Genomic DNA, 20,111 nt, shown 5'->3' with positions numbered 1-20,111 from the left:
CCCTCATTACTCTCTCTCTCTCTCTCTCTCGTTTCACTGTAGCCTCTGTGTTACTCTGTTTGGCTTGGCCAGCTGGTTACAGGGGGATAGGGGTGAGAAAAGAGGGAGGGAGAGAGAGCAGGAAAAAACAAGAGAAAGTGAAAGTATTTCTTTGAGCACTAAGGCTTGCTGACAGACCAGACCAAGCCAGGCCATAAATAAGGTACTGTAATAAGGCTCTGTGTTCCTTCACCTTGATAAAGCGGTCCGAGTGGACTGGGCAAGGTTAGGAGGGGACAGCTGTAGCCACGTCAAATCATTTCACAGGCCTATTGATACGATTTATCACTCCCCGTTAACCATACACACAGGCAGCACCTACACACTGATGAAAGGCAGGTGGGTCACACAAACACTGACTTCATCCTCCTCAGTATTCCTCTGAAGTGTTGGATATCCCTATGTGAAAGACTTGTGGGCCGTTATAGGGAAACAATCTTAGATAATCATTGTTGCAAATTAGCTATTATTAGTTATAATTTCATGTGATGTTCCTACTCAACACATTCACTGTTTACTAAAAACATTGTCTCAGCGTATGTTACCATGGTTACAGTCATACAATTTAATTTCACTCTGCATTCACATCAACAGCATTCCTCCATACCCTTTAAAGTATCCATACCATTATTGAACATTTATTTATTTTGAGAAAAAACAGTGATCATAGACTACATGACCAAAAGTATATGGACACCTCCTCATCGAACAACTCATTCCAAAATCATGGGCATTAATATGAGTTGGTCCCCCCCCCTTGCTATAACCTCTGGGAAGGCTTTCCACTAGATGTTGGAACATGGTTGCGGGGGCTTCCATTCAGCCACAAGAGCATCAATGAGGTCAGACACTGATGTTGGGCGATAAGGTCGGGCTCGCAGTCGGCATTCCAATTCACCCCAAAGGTGTTTGATGGGGTTGAGGTCAGGGCTCTGTGCTGGCCAGTCAAGTTCTTCCACACCAATCTCAACAAACCATTTCTGTATGGATATCGCTTTGTGCACGGGCGCATTGTCATGCTGAAACAGGAAAGGGCCTTCCCCAAACTGTTGTCACAAAGTTGGAAGCACAGAGTCATCTAGAATGTCATTGTATGCTGTAGCTTTAAGGTTTTCCTTCACTGGACGGGGGCCTAGCCCGAACCATGAAAAACAGCCCAAGACCATTATTCCTCCTCCACCAAACTTTACAGTTGGCACTATGCATTGGGGAAGGTAGCGTTCTCCTGGCAGCCACCAAACCCAGATTAGTCCATCCGACTGCCAGATGGTGAAGCGTGATTTGTCCGCCCAGAGAACGCGTTTTCACTGCCCCAGAGTCCAATGGCGACGAGCTTTACACCACTCAAGTCAACGCTTGGCATTGCGTATGGTGATCTTAGGCTTGTGTGCGGCTGCTCAGCCATGGAAATCCATTTCATGAAGCTCCCGACGAACAGTTCTTGTGCTGACGTTGTTTCCAGAGGCAGTTTGGAACTCGGATGTAAGTGTTGCAATTGAGAATAGACCATTTTTACACGCTACGCACGTCATCACTCAGTGGTCCCATTCTGTGAGCTTGTATTGCCTACCACTTCACGGCTGAGCCGTTGTTGCTCCTAGATGTTTCCATTTCACAATAACAGCACTTTCAGTTGACCGGGGCAGCTCTAGCAGGGCAGACATTTTAGGAACTGGCTTGTTGGAAAGGTGGCATCCTATGACGGTGCCACTTTGAACGTCACTGAGCTCTTCAGTAAGGCCATTCTACTGCCAATGTTTGTCTATGGAGATTGCATGGCCATGTGCTCGATTTTATAAACTTGTCAGCAACGGGTGTGGCTGATATAGCTGAATCCACTAATTTGAAGACGGTCCACATACTTTTGTATATATCATGTATATCCATTCAGATTCTGTATAATGATTAGGATTATTTTGCGTACAGTGAAAACACCCCACAGAGAAAAAAGCAGATGAGAATTTTGGAATTCTGATAAAACTGTGACTTTACCAACACTGAGTCTGTACTTGTATGTCTATGTGCCCTGAGTCTGTGCTTGTAAGTGTATACATTACAGGTCAAAGGTTTGGACACACCTACTCATTCAAGTTTTTTATTTATTTGGACTATTTTCTACATTGTAGAATAATAGTGAAGACATCAAAACTATGAAATAACACATATGGAATCATGTACTAACCAAAAAGTTTTAAAAACATTTAAATATATTTTATATTTGAGATTCTTCTAAGTAGCCACCCTTTGCCTTGATGACAGCTTTGCACTCTCTTGGCATTCTCTCAACCAGCTTCACCACGAATGCATTTCATTTAACAGGTGTGCCTTGATTGTGGAATTTCTTTCCTTCTTAATGCATTTGAGCCAATCAGTTGTGTTGTGACAAGGTAGGGTTGGTATACAGAATATAGCCCCATTGGATAAAATACCAAGTCTCAATAATGGCAAGAACAGCTTAAGTAAGCAAAGAGAAACAACAGTCCATCATTACTATAAGACATGAAGGTCAGTATATCCAGAAAATCTGAAAAACTTTTAAAGTTTCTTCAAGTGCAGTCGCAAAAACTATCAAGCGCTATGATAAAACTGGCTCTCATGAGGACCGCCACAGGAAAGGAAGACCCAGAGTTACCTCTACTGCAGAGGATAATTTCATTAGAGTTAATTGCACCTCAGATTGCAGACCAAATAAATGCTTCACAGAGTTCAAGTAACAGACACATCTCAACATCAACTGTTCAGAGGAGACTGTGTGAATCAGGTCTTCATGGTCGAATTGGAGAAAAGAAACCACTACTAAAGGACACTAATAATAAGAAGAGACTTGCTTGGGTCAAGAACCATGAGCAATGGACATTAGACCGATGGAAATCTGTCCTTTGGTCTGATGAGTCCAAATTTGAGATTTTTGGTTCCAACTGCCGTTTCTTTGTGAAACGCAGAGTAGGTGAATGGATGATCTCTGCATGTGTGGTTCCTACCGTGAAGCATGGAGGAGGAGGTGTGATGGTGTGGGGGTGCTTTACTGGTGACACTGTCAGTGATTTAGGTAGAATTCAAGGCACACTTAACCAGCATGGCTACCACAGCATTCTGCAACACTACGCCATCCCATCTGGTTTGGGCTTAGTGGAACTATCATTTGTTTTTCAACAGGACAATGACTCAACACACCTCCAGGCTGTGTAAGGACTATTTGACCAAGGAGAGTGATGGAGTGCTGCATCAGATGACCTGGCCTCCACAATCAACCGACCTCAACCCAATTGAGATGGTTTGCGATCAGTTTGACCACAGAATGACGGAAAAGCAGCCAACAAGTGCTCAGCATATGTGGGAACTCCTTCAAAACTGTTGGAAAAGCATTCCTCAGGAAGCTGGTTGAGAGAATGCAAAGAGTGTGCAAAGCTGTCATCAAGGCAAAGGTTGGCTACTTTGAAGAATCTTAAATATAAAACTATTTTGATTTGTTTGGTTACTACATGATTCCATATGTGTTATTTCATCGTTTTGATGTCTTCACTATTATTCTGTAATGTAGAAAATGTAAAAATAAAGAAAACCCTTGAATGAGTAGGTGTGTCCAACATTTTTACCTGTACTGTATATACAGGTAAATGCCAAAATAAAGGTAACACCAGCATAAAGTCTCCTAAGGGTGTTGGGCTATCACGATCCACAAGAACAACTTCAATGTGCCTTGGCATAGATTCTGCTATTAGAGGGATTCGACACCATTCTTTCATGAGGAATTCCATAATTTGGTGTTTTGTTGATGGTGGTGAAAAACGCTGTCTCATGCACCCCTCCAGAATCTGCCATAAGTGACTGAGATGGCATATGGTTTGCACTGTTTTCATGCTCATCAAACCATTCAGTGACCACTCATACCCTGTGGATGGGGGCATTGTCATCCTATAGGGGCATAACCATGGTAGCCAAAATAATGGCTGCCCAGCATTTTTATACATGACCCTAAGCATGATGGGATGTTAATTGCTTAATTAACACAAGAACCACACCTGTATGGAAGCATGCTGCTTTCAATATACTTTGTATCCCTCATTCACTTGTGTTTCCATGATTTTGGCAGTTACCTATATGTGAAGTGCCTTTTCAGCTTGGCATGGAGGGCAGGCACCAGGTGGGCAGTGCCTACCTACCCTCCCTCTTCTTCTCCTGGGCATCCTGTACAGTCTCTTGTATCCATACACACAGTGGATGCTTTGTATAAAGCTTATGTGGAAGAAGTGTTATCATGAATTATTACATGTCAGCACAGACAATAGTCCCCTATTCAGATAGGATTCACAGTCAGTCACACCTGCATTGTGCATTTCATCATCATCATCATCATCGTTGTTACACAACGTGAGAGAAAGAGGTGAATCCATTCCATGACATCATCTCTTGGCACCGACTCAAAGGCTTCCTGCCCGTGATTATGATGTCACTAACAGAGAGCAGCACCTGATCCAAGTGAGAGACCTGCAGATGTGCCTATTCTCTGTCTGTTTTTCAAAATGGCCCCCGTGTCTGAGCCTGCTCTTATCTGTGTGACCCCGCATGTAGGAACCATTGAACTCAAAGAACACTTTAGGCTGTGTTTTTATCATGACACATTATATTATACATCATTACACATTCACTGTTAACGCTTAACGCTGTCTCAGTGTATTTTACCAGGGTTACACTCATACAATTTCAAGGCCCCTCTCCATTCATATCAACCCCTGCCCTATTTGTCTACCCCCCCCCCCCCCCCACTACTTCCATCCCTTCCCCCCCTTTGCAGTATCCATACAGTACCAGGAAACCCATTGAAAAATAATTTATTTTGGAAATGTATCGTGATCATATATCCATTCAGATTCTGTATAATGATAGGCTTATTTTGCGTACAGTGAAAACACCCCACAGAGAAAAAAGCAGATGAGAATTTTGGAATTATGATAAAACTGTGACTTTACCAACACTGAGTCTGTACTTGTATGTATGTGACTTTTCAGCTGGCCATGGAGGTGGGCAGTGCCTACCTGCCCTCCCTCTTCTTCTCCTGGGAATCCTGTACAGTCTCTTGTATCCAGACACACAGTGGATAATGCTAATGTTGAAGAAGTGTTATCATCAATAATCACACATCAGCACAGACAATAGTCTCATATTCAAGTAGGACTTACAGTCAGTCACACCTGCATTGTGCCTTTCGCTCATCATCATCTTCATCCTCATCATCATCATTGTCACACAATGTGAAAGAGGGAAGTGAATCCATTCCATGACATCTCTTTGCGCGAGCTCAAAGACTTCCCATGATGATGTCACTGACAGAGAGCAGCACCTGAGCCAAATGAGAGAGATCCCAAAGGGCCTGTAGATGAAGAGCTCCAGAAACTGCTTCTCCAATAGAAATCCCCGATCACGTTTGTCGGCGATGTCATGGCGACGTTAGCTAGCTATGCTCACGTGCGGGCCGTCAAATCAGAAACACCCCTTCGATATAAAGTCGTTTTTTGACTAAAATAAAAAGTGTCAGTATCACCTTCACAGGGTGGGAGTAATGACATGTTAAGACCTTGCCTTGAATCTACTCTGGGTTTGAAAACTCTGTGGAGACCAGCAGAACTGTCTATTTTCTGTCTGTTTTTAAAAATGGCCCCAGTGTCTGAGCCTGCAACTCTCTGTGTGCCCGCATGTAGGAACCATTGAACTCCAAGAACACTTAAGATGCTGGCTGTGTTTTTATAACTTCCACTCTTTATAGTTTGATGTGGAAGCAGGACAATGCCACTGTCTGATGTTGTTGTTGTGGGCCACTGGGCATGTGCGGTGGCGGTCTGTTGATGAGGGTTGTGAGTGAGTCGTGACTCCACAGGGTAGGTTAGATCGTCAGGGTAGGTAGAGCTTTTAGATGTCTTCCCACCCACCACCTGTCAGATCAAGGGAAGGCTCATAGTGGCTGATGAGCCCCTGTAGTAGTAATGACATTTGGGATGTGCACTATTTATTTATGTAGGGAATTGGTTGTCATTTGTGCCGCAGACCCTGGTAAGGTTCCAATCAGCAGTCTGTATTCTTAAGTGGTGTCAGATCTCACAATAACTATGTTATAATTAGGGATTAACACAGGAATCCGGGATCCCAGGATTTCCTGACCAAGCTCCTTCCCGATTCACGAGAAGGAAAATTACGATCACTGGAACAATAATATATCATTTCTTTGGAAGAATACAAAATACTCATGTGCGAATATCTGCATGAAATGGATTTTAACTATCCAACTTCATTCACACATTAGTCTAGGGATCACAACACAAGCAGCCTACCAAGTTAGTCTACTCAACACAAGTCCCCAATAAATGCCTTTTAATTTTTAACGGGCATTGTTGACTATCATGAAACTGTAGCAGGCTACACGCGACCTCTCAACGTAGTTATGGTAGGCAGTCTCCATCTCACATTCACAAATCTCCTAACTTTAGCTGTGTGGCACTGGCAGAAGCTCCAAAATATAAACTGCTTCTCACTGTTAACAAAACGACTGATACATTGTGTCTGCAATAGCGCTCAAGAGGAAATAGACATTTGCAACGTTATCCCATGATGTTACACTAACAAAAGCGAGGTCACGGGCTTTAGAGTCAGATTTGCGGGCAATTTATAAACTGCGGCTCCGTCCATGGTGCTGAATCTCCGCCGCTATTGCGGCCATTTGCTTATCTGTTTGTTTAGTGCAGCATCGGATATGTTCCCTGAGACCAAGTCACCACAATAAGCAGATTACCATGAAGTAAAAACAGCCACAACCTTCCTGCAATCCACTGATAGCCAGGTGCAAGGGGAGAGGGAAGGAACAACAAGCTGGCTGAAATATTTCAGTAAATGGTAGGCTAAAATGAATATAATTTTCACTAGGCTGTATAAGCTCATAACATTTTTACCAGTAGGCCAACAGTGCTTCATTGGCCTATATTACAACTAAAATACAGTGTCAAACAGTATGTGAAACCTTTAGAATTACCTGGATAAATTGGTCATTCAGCTAAATCACGGCAATAGACAAACACTGTGTGCTTATTAATCTAATAGCATACAAATTATTGTATTTTTCTTGTCGATATTGAATACATCATGTAAACTTTCACCTTGTAGGTTGGAAAAAAGTATGTGAACCCCGAGGCTAATGACTTCGCCAAAAGCTAATTGGATTCAGGAGTCAGCTAACCTGGAGTCCAATCAATGAGACGAGATTGGAGATGTTGGTTAGAGCTGCCCTGCCCTATAAAAAACACTCTCAAAATGTGAGTTTGCTATTCACAAGAAGCATTGCCTGATGTGAACCATGCCTTGAACAAAAGAGATCTCAGAAGACATAAGATTAAGAATTGTTGCATAAAGCTGGAAAGGGTTACAAAAGAATCTCTAAAAGCCTTGACGTTCATCAGTTCACTGTAAGACAAATTGTCTATAAATGGAGAAAGTTCCGCATTGTTGCTACTCTCCCTATGAGTAGCCGTCCTGCAAATATGACTGCAAGAGCACAGTGCAGAACGCTCAATGAGGTTATGAATAATTCTAGTGTCAGCTAAAGACTTACAGAAGTCTCTGGAACATGCTAACATCTCTGTTGACGAGTCTACGATACATATAACACCAAACAAGAATGTGTTCATGGGAGGACACCACGAAAGAAGCCACTGCTGTCCAAAAAAACCATTGCTGAACATCTGAAGTTCGCAAAAGAGCACCTAGATGTTCCACAGCGCTACTGGCAAAATATTCTGTGGACATATGAAACTAAAGTTGAGTTGTTTGGAAGGAAGGAACACACAAAACTATGTGTGGAGAAAAAAAGGCACTGCACACCAACGTCAAAACCTCATCCCAACTGTAAAGTATGGTTGGAGGGAGCATCAGTTGGAGGGAGCATCAGGGTTTGGGCTGCTTTGCTGCCTCAGAGCCTGGACAACTTGCTATCATCGATGGAAAAATGAATTCCCAAGTTTATCAAAACATTTTCCAGGAGATTGTAAGGCTATTTGTCCACCAATTGAAGCTCAACATAAGTTGGGTGATGCAACAGGACAACGACCCAAAACACAGAAGTAAATCAACAACAGAATGGCTTCAACAGAAGAAAACAAGCCTTCTGGAGTGGCCCAGTCAGAGTCCTGACCTCAACTCAAATGAGATGCTGTGGCATGACCTCAAGAGAGCGGTTCACACCAGACATCCCAAGAATATTGCTGAACTGAAACAGTTTTGTGAAGAGGAATGGTCCAAGATGTCTTCTGACCGTTGTGCAGGTCTGATCCGCAACTACAGAAAACGTTTGGTTGGGTTTATTGTTGCCAAAGGATGTGATTGTTTCAATAAAGACATTAAAACGTGTAATTGTTTGTGTGTTATTAGTTTAAGCAGGCTATGTTTGTCTATTGTTGTGATTTAGATGAAGATCAGATCAAATGTTAAGACCAATTTATGCAGAAATCCAGGTAATTCCAAAGGGTTCACATACTTAGTGTATTGACTGAGAACTTGTTTAATTGCAACAAATACAACAAGTAACTGTTAGATTCCTGTGTATATTTATAAATTTACAGTGGTATAACTCTGTCTGATTTTTTTTGCTGGTAATATAAGCTTTAAAATAGCATTTCCGGTTTGAATGGGAATAACAGGATTCCCGGGAAGGGCTTGTAATTTTGTCGGGAAGGAAAAGTGGTAGATTTTACGGAAAATATGAATCCCTATTTATAATCAATCAATGCATGTCTGATACACTGAAGGACATTGAAATACAAAACTTGAAGACCAACCTGAACATTTTCTCTTTAGACATATAGTACATTTCACTTCATCTCCCATCTCCTCCCTGGCCAGGTGACCGGCCCTTGTATAGTACGTACAGCACAGAGGCACAGAGATGTGACTTGCCTGTGACATCGAAATGCTGTCAGACTCAATTGTGCATGTGCTATAGGCTATGCCACGCCAGAGAGCTGATTCCAAGGAGGGTCATGGTCCATAGATCTTTGGGCAGAGGTCACTAACATGTCTCACATGAAGACAGAAACTTCCTTTGGCCAATTTGGACAGGCCCCGGCATCTAAAAAAACGCCAGAATAATGGTGGGCTCATTTCAGCCTCAATTTCCCCCCTCCTCGTTTTTCACTTTCATCACTTTGTCCTTTCTATACCCTGTGCCTCTCTCTATCATTCAAATTCGCTAGTATGGCTCCATTTTGGGATCCCACTTGGTGCTTGTTATCCGAGTGTGGATCGACGCCATGACACTTTTATCATCTTCTAGATATTTTTTTTCAAGAATATCTTGACTTTTTACAGAACCTAACTAGATTATTCTCTTGTTGAATGTGTGTAGAAGTGTAACAATGAAAAATAAAAATAAATAATATTTTTTTTAAAACTCATGCAACTTGATCAAGCAGCAACACTAACAGAAAAGCGAATAGATACTATCATGTTCTAAGGAGCTGTCTCAGTAGCTGTCGTCATTAAAAAATGAAAATAAAACTATACCAGCACACGCACACAAGAGGAAAAAAGTACTGAAAGAAAGTATGTAACTTCTGTCCTGTCTGTATACAGTATGTTCGTTAAAACATAACTCAGCAATAAAAAGAAAATAGAAATACAAGCAAGAATTGTTTTGAATAACACCAGCCATGACAGAAACCAAAATTAAAATGATAGACTTTGAGGGTTTGTTTGTCGTGTGTTTTGTGTTTACTCTCTAAACAAACACACATTGGGCTTTGTTTTCAGAAGGGAGCATGGATCCCTCTCTTTGCATCAAACGAAGGAAGAGAACCCGGCAATTGGGGCCCGAGATCCAGGGGCGGGGCTGGGGCTGCTGGGGGGCCAGTAGGACAGGGTGTTGGAGTGGCTGGAGGGGGTGGAGGTGGAGAGCTGCTGAGAGGGGGTGGGAGTCCGGCTGCCTTTAGGCCTGAAGAGACTACCTTGGCCCTGGGGTGGGAGGCCCTGGGGTTGGCCCTGGGCTTGACCCTGGGTCTGGAGCTTAAGCGGAGGGGTGGTGGAGGTGAGCTGGGGTGGCAATGGGGGCAGGGGTGGTGGTGGGGCGCAGGGCTCTGGGTCGCCTGACTCTGACTCAGTGTAGCTGTAGGCTTGAGCCCTGGAAATGCCTTTCTGTTGGCGGCGCCAGGAGTTGTAGTAGGTTGGGTCACTGATGTAGTGGCTCACGAAAGAGTGGGTCTTCTGTCTGTTCTGGTCCACCTCATACTCACTGTCACTGCCCTGAGAGGGGAGAGAGAGGGGGAGAGGGAAGGGGGAGAGGAGTGGGGGTGATGGGACAGGGGGAGGGAGAGAGCAAGAGAGGAGTTATTATCAGAATACTAGCACATACAATGCCTTCAGAAATAATTCAAACCCCTTGACTTTTCCACATTTTGTTGTGTTACAAAGTGGAATTAAAATATTTTAATTGTCTTTTTTTTGTCATTGATCTACACAAAATACTCTGTAATGTCAAAGTGGAATTAAAATTACAATATAATTTTTTTAATGGAAAATAAAACACTAATATATTTTGATTAGATGAGTATTCAACACCCTGAATCAATACATGTTAGAATCACCTTTAGCAGTGATTACAGCAACGTCTTTCTTTGCCCATGATAAAAAATATATATATATTCAAGCTTTGTCAAGTATTGTCATAGATTTTCAAGACAATTTAAGTCAAAACTGTAACTAGGCCACTCAGGAACATTCAATGTCGTCTTGGTATGTAAATCCATTGAATATTACATCTTGGCCTTGTGTTTTAGGTTATAGTCCTGCTGAAAGGTGGATTTATCTCCCAGTGTCTGTTGGAAAGCAGACTGAACCAGGTTTTGCTCTAAGACTTTGCCTGTGCTCAGCTCTATGCCATTTATTTGTATCCTAAAAAACTACCTAGACCTTGTGGATGACAAGCATACCCATAACATGATGCAACCACCACCATCCTTCAACTTGAGTATTGTTTGGATTTTCCCCAAACATAATGCCTTGTATTCAGGACTAAAAGTACATTCCTTTGACACATTTTTTTGCAGTATTACTTTAGTGCCTTACTGCAAACAGGATGCATGTTTTGGAATATTTTTTATTCTGTATAGGCTTCCTTCTTTTCACTCCATCATTTAGGTTAGTAATGTGGAGTAACTACAATGTTGTTAATCCATCCTCAGTTTTCTCCTACCACAGCCATTTAACTATGTAACTGGTTTAAAATCACCATTGGCGGGTCTCCCGAGTGGCACAGCGGTCTAAGGCACTGCATCCCAGTGCTAGACGGGCCCGCCTCCCGAGCCCATTGGGGAGTTGTAGCGATGAGACAAGAACGAAATGGCCTTGTGGTGAAATATCTTGGCGGGTGAGAGATTGTTCCATCTCAGACAGGGGACAAGGAGCGCGCAGGACTTCGCGCTGGAGTTCCGGACCTTGGCCGCTGGAGCAGGGTGGAACGACAGGGCCCTGATAGACCATTACAGATGTAGCCTGAGAGAGGACGTCCGTAGGGAGCTGGCCTCTCGGGATACTACACTTAGCCTGGATGGACTGATAGACCTGTCGATCCGGTTGGACCATCTGCTAGCTGCTCGCGGACGTTCTGAAAGGGTCCTGTCAGTTCTACCTCCTGACCCTCCTGCTCCTATCCCGATGGAGCTAGGAGGGACCGCGTCTAGGGAGATCGGAGGAGGAAGCTCCTCCTGTACCAGTTGTGGCCGGAGAGGGCACACGTCTGGTCGGTGCTGGAGGAATTCATCTGGGAATCGAGAGGGCAGGCAGAACACTCCTCGGTCACCCCAGGTGAGTAAGCACCACACTCTCCCAGAGTTTCCTGTTGGTCACATGTTCCTATTAATTTGTTTCCTTAATTATTCTCTTTCCCTCCAGCATAAGGCACTGGTAGATTCAGGCGCAGCTGGAAACTTTATAGATCGCGGACTCGCTCAGAGGTTGAGGATTCCGTTAGTAAAAGTAGACCCCCCTTTTGCCGTGCACTCTTTAGATAGTCGACCATTAGGGTCAGGGCTGGTGAGGAAAGCCACAGTTTCGTTGGAGATGATTACGCAGGGGAATCACAGGGAGCGAATTAGTTTGTTCCTTATCGATTCACCTGCGTTTCCAAAGGTACTGGGGATTCCCTGGCTAGCTATTCATAATCCTACGATTTCGTGGAAACAGGGAACTCTACAGGGGTGGTCTGATGAGTGTTCAGGCAGGTGTGTAGGGGTTTCCATCGGTGCGACAACGGTGGAGAGTCCAGACCAGGTTTCCACCGTGCGCATTCCAGCTGAGTATAATGATTTGGCTATCGTTTTCAGTAAAAAGAAGGCGACCCAATTACCACCCCATAGGCAGGGGGATTGCGTGATAAACCTCCAAGGTGACGCTGCACTCCCCAGGAGTCATGTGTATCCTTTGTCCCAGGAGGAGACGGTGGCTATGGAAACGTATATCACCGAGGCTCTGGGACAGGGGTACATTCGGCCCTCCATGTCACCTGTCTCTTCGAGTTTCTTTTTTGTGAAGAAAAAAGATGGTGGTTTACGTCTGTGTATTGATTATAGAGGTCTAAATTCCATCACGGTGGGTTTTAGTTACCCACTACCTCTCATTGCTACGGCAGTGGAATCATTTCACGGAGCGCAGTTCTTCACTAAACTGGATCTCAGGAGTGCTTATAATCTGGTGCGTATTCGGGATGGAGATGAGTGGAAAACTGCATTTAGCACTACTTCTGGCCATTATGAGTACCTCGTCATGCCATACGGTTTAAAGAATGCTCCAGCTATATTTCAATCCTTCGTGGATGAGATTCTCAGAGACCTGCATGGACAGGGTGTAGTGGTGTATATTGACGATATTTTGATCTACTCCGCTACACGCACTGCGCATGTATCTCTGGTGCGCAAGGTTCTTAGACGACTGCTGGAGCATGACCTGTATGTGAAGGCGGAGAAATGTGAGTTTTCCAAACAATCCGTTTCCTTCCTGGGTTATCGCATTTCCAGCTCTGGGTTGGTAATGGAGGGTGACCGCGTAAAGGCTGTGCGTAATTGGCCGACTCCGACCACGGTAAAGGAGGTGCAGCGGTTCTTGGGGTTTGCCAATTACTACCGGAGGTTTATCCAGGGTTTTGGTCAGGTAGCTGCCCCTATTACCTCACTGCTGAAGGGGGGGGCGGTGCGTTTACAGTGGTCATCAGAGGCGAACGGAGCTTTTCATAAGTTGAAGGCGATGTTTACTGAGGCGCCGGTGTTGGCGCATCCGGACCCTTCTTTGGCGTTTATAGTAGAGGTGGACGCTTCCGAGGCTGGGGTTGGAGCGGTGCTCTCACAGCGTTCGGGTGCGCCACCGAAGCTCCGCCCCTGTGCCTTTTTTTCGAAGAAGCTCGGGCCAGCGGAGCGGAATTATGATGTGGGGGATAGGGAGTTGTTGGCTATGGTTAAGGCCCTGAAGGTGTGGAGACACTGGCTTGAGGGGGCTAAGCACCCTTTCCTTATCTGGACTGACCACTGTAACCTGGAGTATATCCGATCAGCTAGGAGACTGAATCCTCGTCAGGCAAGGTGGGCCATGTTTTTCACCAGATTTCGTTTCACTATCTCGTATAGACCAGGTTCCCTCAACACTAAGGCCGACGCGCTGTCAAGACTCTATGACACTGAGGACAGGTCCATCGATCCTACTCCCATCATTCCGGCAGCTAAGCTGGTGGCACCAGTAGTATGGGATGTGGACGCGGACATCGAGCGGGCGCTAAGGGAGGAACCTGCGCTTCCACAGTGTCCTGAGGGTCGTAGGTACGTGCCGCTGGCTGTTCGTGATCAATTGATTCGATGGGCTCATTGTCTACCCTCGTCGGGTCACCCAGGTATTTTTAGGACAGTGCAAGGTCTTGAGAGGAAGTACTGGTGGCCCACTTTGAGGAGGGATGTGCGATTCTATGTTTCCTCCTGTTCGGTGTGCGCCCAGAGTAAGGCTCCTAGACACCTGCCAAGAGGTAAATTACAACCTCTTCCCGTTCCACAACGGCCGTGGACCCATCTATCGGTGGATTTTCTTGCTGACCTTCCCCCCTCTCAGGGTAACACAACAATCCTGGTCGTTGTGGATCGGTTCTCTAAGTCCTGCCGTCTTATCCCATTGCCCGGTCTCCCTACGGCCCTACAGACTGCGGAAGCTCTTTTCACCCATGTCTTCCGGCACTACGGGGTGCCCGAGGATATAGTTTCTGATCGGGGCCCCCAGTTTATCTCCCGTGTTTGGAGGGCATTTATGGAACGTCTGGGGATCTCGGTCAGCCTGACCTCAGGGTATCACCCGGAGAGTAATGGGCAGGTGGAGAGAGTGAACCAGGAGGTGGGTAGGTTTCTGCGGTCGTATTGCCAGGACCGGCCAGGGGAGTGGGCGAGATATATTCCCTGGGCAGAAATAGCCCAGAACTAAGCCACTCCTCTACCAACATGTCACCATTTGAGTGCGTGTTGGGGTACCAGCCAGTCCTGGCACCGTGGCATCAGAGCCAGACTGAGGCTCCTGCGGTGGAGGAGTGGGTGCAGCGCTCTAAGGAGACCTGGAGGGCTGTCCAAGAGTCATTACGCCAAGCGAGTATAAGGCAGAAGAAGAGCGCTGACCGTCACCACAGTGAGGCCCCCGTGTTTGCACCTGGGGACAGGGTCTGGCTCTCGACCCGAAACCTGCCCCTCCGCTTGCCCTGCCGGAAGCTGGGTCCGCAGTGTATAGGGCCATTTAAAGTCCTGAGGAGAATAAACGAGGTTTGTTATCGATTATTACTTCCTTCGTATTATCGTATTAACCCCTCGTTTCATGTGTCTCTTCTCAGGCCGGTGGTAGCTGGTCCCATGCAGGAAGGTGAGGTTCCGGAGGTTCCTCTGCCCCCTCTGGACATCGAGGGGTCCCCGGCGTACAAGATACGAGCTATTCTGGACTCGAGACGCCGGGTGAGGGGCTTGCAGTACCTCGTTGACTGGGAGGGGTACGGTCCGGAGGAGAGGTGCTGGGTTCCGGTGAGGGATATTCTAGATCCATCTATGTTGAGTGAGTTCCATCGCCTCCGTCCGGATCGCCCAGCGCCTCGGCCCCCGGGTCGTCCCCGAGGCCGGCGTCGGCGTGCTGCGGGAGCTGCGGGGGGTACTGTCACGAATATTACCGAAGGTGACTCCCCTTCTTGTTCGGGTGGCGCTCGGCGGTCGTCGTCGCCGGTCTACTAGCTATCGCCGATCCGTTGTTCTGTGTTCCTTTGGTTTTGTCTGATTGGTATCACCTGTTTCTTGTTTGGTTGTTAGGGGAGGGTTATATATAGTTCGTTCAGCCCGCTTCTGTTTCGTGCGGGCTTGTCAGTCTGTTTTGTTGGTTGAGTGTATTTTTGTTTGTATTTGGGTTTCACGCTGTCCGTTTATATTTTCTGATCATTTTAGTTTTTCTACTTTTGGTTTATGTTATGTTTCCGGGACATTAAAGCGTGTTTTTTCCCACATCTTTTGCTCTCTGCGCCTGACTCCACACCTCCTCACTCATTTCTCGTAACACACTGCAATTGTATGTGTGGGATATAGAGATTGGGTAGTAATTAAAAAAACATGTTAAACACCAATATTGCACACAGAGTGAGTCCATAAATCTTATTATCAGACTTGTTCAGCAAATGCTTATTGACTCAAGACATTTCAGCTTTTAATTTTTATTAATTTGTACAAATTTCAAAAAACACAATTCCACTTTGACATTATGGGCTATTGTGTGTAGATCAGTGACAAAACAAATCTCAATTTAATTCATTTTCAATTCAGGCTGTAATACAACAAAATGTGGAAAAAGACAAGGGGTGTGAATACTTTATGATGGCATTGTATTTCCCTGAGAAGTTAGAGATGTGATAATGTGTGTTATTGGGATGTTCAGAGCAAAGTGTCTTTCGATAACATACACACCCACCACCAAACACCCACGCCCCTACACCCACCCACCCACCCACCCACCCACCACCAAACACCCACACCCACCCACCCACCACCAAACACACAAGGTTGTCTATGCATGATCATGATTGGAGAGGAAGGTGACTCGTTACTGGACGTGCAGAGTAATCGGATCATTAACACAAGGGTTGAATGACTGGGTTTAACGTTAAATTAACCATCATCACTACAACAGCCCCATGTTGAGCTAACATCGACTATGGGCATCCATCATACACAGTACGACACCAGGAAGACACAGGAGAGATACCACAGGATCCTAGAGGAGTTTAACGGAAGGAGAAGAGAGGAGGAGAGGAAGAGAGGAGCAAGGGGGATGGGGGCTAGGGATAAGTCAGTCTGCTACTACCAGTCTACAGACACACAAGCAGGCAGAAAGCCACATATCCTCACCCAATTCAGTGGAAGCACACGCAGACCACCCGTCCCATACGAGAACACGAGGGCCTCCTATGGGTGACATGGACAAAGACATGCATGGTTTAAAACACCACAGTACAGTATGACGGCCACCATGATACCTCTTTGGTTCAGATCCCTCATTGGGACCATCATCACCACCACTTTAAGAGACGCTACACCGGTCAACTCACCTCCCTTAATAACATAATAAAATATGCCATTTAGGAGACGCTTTTATCCAACTCAACGTACAGCAGTTTGTGCATCCAATTTCTGGATTGGTAACCCTAGCGGGAACCGAAACCACAACCCAGACTGGCAAGCGTCACGCTCTACCAACTGAGGACCACTTGAGCCTTGTTCTACCAGCCATACCTGACACACACCACCTAAAACTGATCTGACAAACAAGCCTGTGTCCCCACTCTCCGAGGGTGTCGGGGGAGTTGGGATAATACACACTTGTACGTGTGTGAAATAGGACAACTATAAACAGAATTATATTATTATTATAGAATGTATTCTGTGAACTTCCTGCCCAAACTTAGGATGTAGGCTGCCACCCAATGTTCCTTTCCTTTCCATTTCATTCAAACAATCACAACAGGGATTTGAGTATTTCCAATAGGCACATTCTAGTCGCTGAACCCTTCATTTGTGTCTTTGCTAGATGCGTGGCCTATGCTCCTTTGTTTCGTGACACCCGACATTCCAGATGAACAAACAAGAAGCAACTATTTTACCACTCTGTGGGGTCTGTTCATGATCACCCAATCGGCCCAAAAGAAAGCTGCCAATCGACCAATCACAGCCAAAGATTGATGAGCTGGTTCACAAAAATGCTATCTCATACCAAAGGCAGTCGCTTTCATCATGTTCAGCTAAAATGCTAAGGCAGCATATAACAAAAGACAGTGTAACAAAGAGTTTTTCTTTTCCAGATAGTGTCAGTTTTCAGCAGCCCAGGGATGGTGGTGCTGATTTGGAGTGGTTCAAGTCTCTCTCTCTCTCGCTTTCTCTCTCTCTCTCTCTCTCTCCTTTTCTTGTGGCAACGGGTCACAAATACTGTTTCTGTGATGGCATACTGGTATTTCAGCCAATAGATGTGGGACATTATCAAAATTGTTTTTGTTTTCAAATTGATACATACATTTGGCAGGAGGTTAGGAAGTGCAGCTCAGTTTCCACCTCATTTTGTAGGCAGTGCGCCTGTCTTCTCTTGAGGGCCAAGTCTGTCTACGGCGACCTTTCTCAATAGCAAGGCTATGCTCACTGAGTCTGTACGTAGTCAAAGCTTTCCGTAATTTTGAGTCAGTCACAGTGGTCAGGTATTTTGCCACTGTGTACTCTCTCTCTCTCCCCCCCCTCCCCCTCTCTCTCTATTAAATTACATTTAAGGGCTTTATTGGCATTGGGAACATATATTCACACTGCCAAAGTAAGCGAAATAGATAATAAACATAAGTGAAATAAACAATAAAAAACTGTAAACATTACACTCACAAATGTTCCTCTCTCTCTCTTTTACTCCCTGTCCTCCTGCCCCCCCCCCCCCCCCCCCCAGGGCACTGGCATTGGCCCCTGACAAAGCAGAGAGCACACTCAGCTCTCATGCTATTGTACTACTGCACCTGTGTTACACATTGCCACGCTCATATTCCATCCTCCCCTGCCCCCGCCCCTTCATCGCCCCCCAATACCCCACCTCTCATCATCCACTACAGCTTTCATGCCAAACTACTATATTAATGTATGTCAAAAGAATTTAGAACAGCCAGAGGAGCTGACGACAGTGATAAATCACAGTAAAAGGCCACGGCTATCTGATTCCTAGAAAAATCCCCCTCCTCCTCTGTGCTCTCTTTCACCTCTTCTTTTCTTTCTACAGTGAATCAAAAACAGATATTGCATACAGAAAAGTCCTCAGCTTTTAACCACTTCAGTAGAGGGGGATGCTTCAAATATAGCACACTGTTTAACAGTTTCCCAACTTAATTTGAGCTGCTTAGCGAATAAATCTTGTGGTAATATCATTAGTTACATTAACATTTTTCTCTCTAGTGAGGAAATTCCCGATAAAAGGTTTTGCATCATCCAATGTGAAGTATCAATGGTCTCTGAGTGTCCCATTATAGCATTGTAGCTTCATTGTAAGCACTTCAACCCCACTAGGCAGAGATGGGACCGAATGAAAGGCATTCTTGTCATGCTTCCTCCACTTTCAGCAACACAACAAGAGACAAACAAGCAAAGCAGCCCTCACACTGATCTCAGAACAGATTAAGCCTCTCCATGTCAAGTGACATTACCTCACTCCAGAAGTATTAGCTAATTCTGTGTCCTGAAATGCTGCTGCTGTGCATGTTTGTGTACAGACTTTGAGCGTGGGAAGTTTGTTTTATGTGCATGTGTGTGTGTGTGTGTGTGTGTGTGTGTGTGTGTGTGTGTGTGTGTAGCTGGTTGACACACTGGATTGCATCCCACTCCGGCACACCCTCACTAGGGCTTTGGAGTGTGTGGGGAACAGATGTTTCGTTCTCCTGAAATGTTACCATCCACCCTCCCTCTCTTCCACCTCTCTCTCTTCCACCCTCCCTCCTTTCCCTTCCTCACTCCCTCTCTTCCACCCTCCCTACTTTCCCTTCCTCACTCCCTCTCTTCCACCCTCCCTCCTTTCCCTTCCTCACTCCCTCTCTTCCACCCTCCCTCCTTTCCCTTCCTCATTCCCTCTCTTTCACCCTGCCTCCTTTCCCTTCCTCACTCCCTCTCTTCCACCCTCCCTCCTTTCCCTTCCTCACTCCCTCTCTTCCACCCTCCCTCCTTTCCCTTCCTCACTCCCTCTCTTCCACCCTCCCTCCTTTCCCTTCCTCACTCCCTCTCTTCCACCCTCCCTACTTTCCCTTCCTCACTCCCTCTCTTCCACCCTCCCTCCTTTCCCTTCCTCACTCCCTCTCTTCCACCCTCCCTCCTTTCCCTTCCTCATTCCCTCTCTTTCACCCTGCCTCCTTTCCCTTCCTCACTCCCTCTCTTCCACCCTCCCTCTCTTCCACCCTCCCTCCTTTCCCTTCCTCACTCCCTCTCTTCCACCCTCCCTCCTTTCCCTTCCTCACTCCCTCTCTTCCACCCTCCCTCCTTTCCCTTCCTCACTCCCTCTCTTCCACCCTCCCTCCTTTCCCTTCCTCCCTCCCTCTCTTCCACCCTCCCTTCTTTCCCTTCCTCCCTCCCTCTCTTCCACCCTCCCTTCTTTCCCTTCCTCACTCCCTCTCTTCCACCCTCCCTTCTTTCCCTTCCTCACTCCCTCTCTTCCACCCTCCCTCTTTCCCTTCCTCACTCCCTCTCTTCCACCCTCCCTCTCTTCCACCCTCCCTCCTTTCCCTTTCTCACTCCCTCTCTTCCACCCTCCCTCCTTTCCCTTCCTCACTCCCTCTCTTCCACCCTTCCTCTCTTCCACCCACCCTCCCTCCTTTCCCTTTCTCACTCCCTCTTCCACCCTCCCTCCTTTCCCTTCCTCACTCCCTCTCTTCCACCCTCCCTCCTTTCCCTTCCTCACTCCCTCTCTTCCACCCTCCCTCTCTTCCACCCTCCCTCCTTTCCCTTCCTAACTCCCTCTCTTCCACCCTCCCTACTTTCCCT

General features: G+C 46.0%; 1 protein-coding gene across 7 annotated transcripts in view; it reads right to left on the bottom strand.

Annotated features, from left to right (window-relative positions):
- Positions 1 to 4,855: 4,855 nt before the first annotated feature.
- The window catches only part of sdk2b (sidekick cell adhesion molecule 2b), a 485,771-nt gene continuing 470,515 nt past the window's right edge, over positions 4,856 to 20,111 (bottom strand). For 4 of the 7 annotated variants that reach the window (XM_031804782.1, XM_031804783.1, XM_031804785.1 and 1 more), the window contains one exon: positions 4,856 to 10,317. In XM_031804782.1, the coding sequence (XP_031660642.1) occupies positions 9,856 to 10,317 (462 nt within the window). In that variant the 3' untranslated portion in view covers positions 4,856 to 9,855. Of the gene's footprint in view, positions 10,318 to 16,469; positions 16,527 to 20,111 lie in introns of all 7 variants that reach the window. The other 3 variants (XM_031804780.1, XM_031804781.1, XM_031804784.1) reach the window with 1 other exon arrangement.

The sequence above is a fragment of the Oncorhynchus kisutch genome, linkage group LG25 (genome assembly GCF_002021735.2).
Source record: "Oncorhynchus kisutch isolate 150728-3 linkage group LG25, Okis_V2, whole genome shotgun sequence".
Lineage (NCBI taxonomy): Eukaryota > Metazoa > Chordata > Actinopteri > Salmoniformes > Salmonidae > Oncorhynchus > Oncorhynchus kisutch.
The sequence above is the reverse complement of the archived record's forward strand: the minus strand, read 5'-3'. Positions and strand labels throughout refer to the sequence as shown.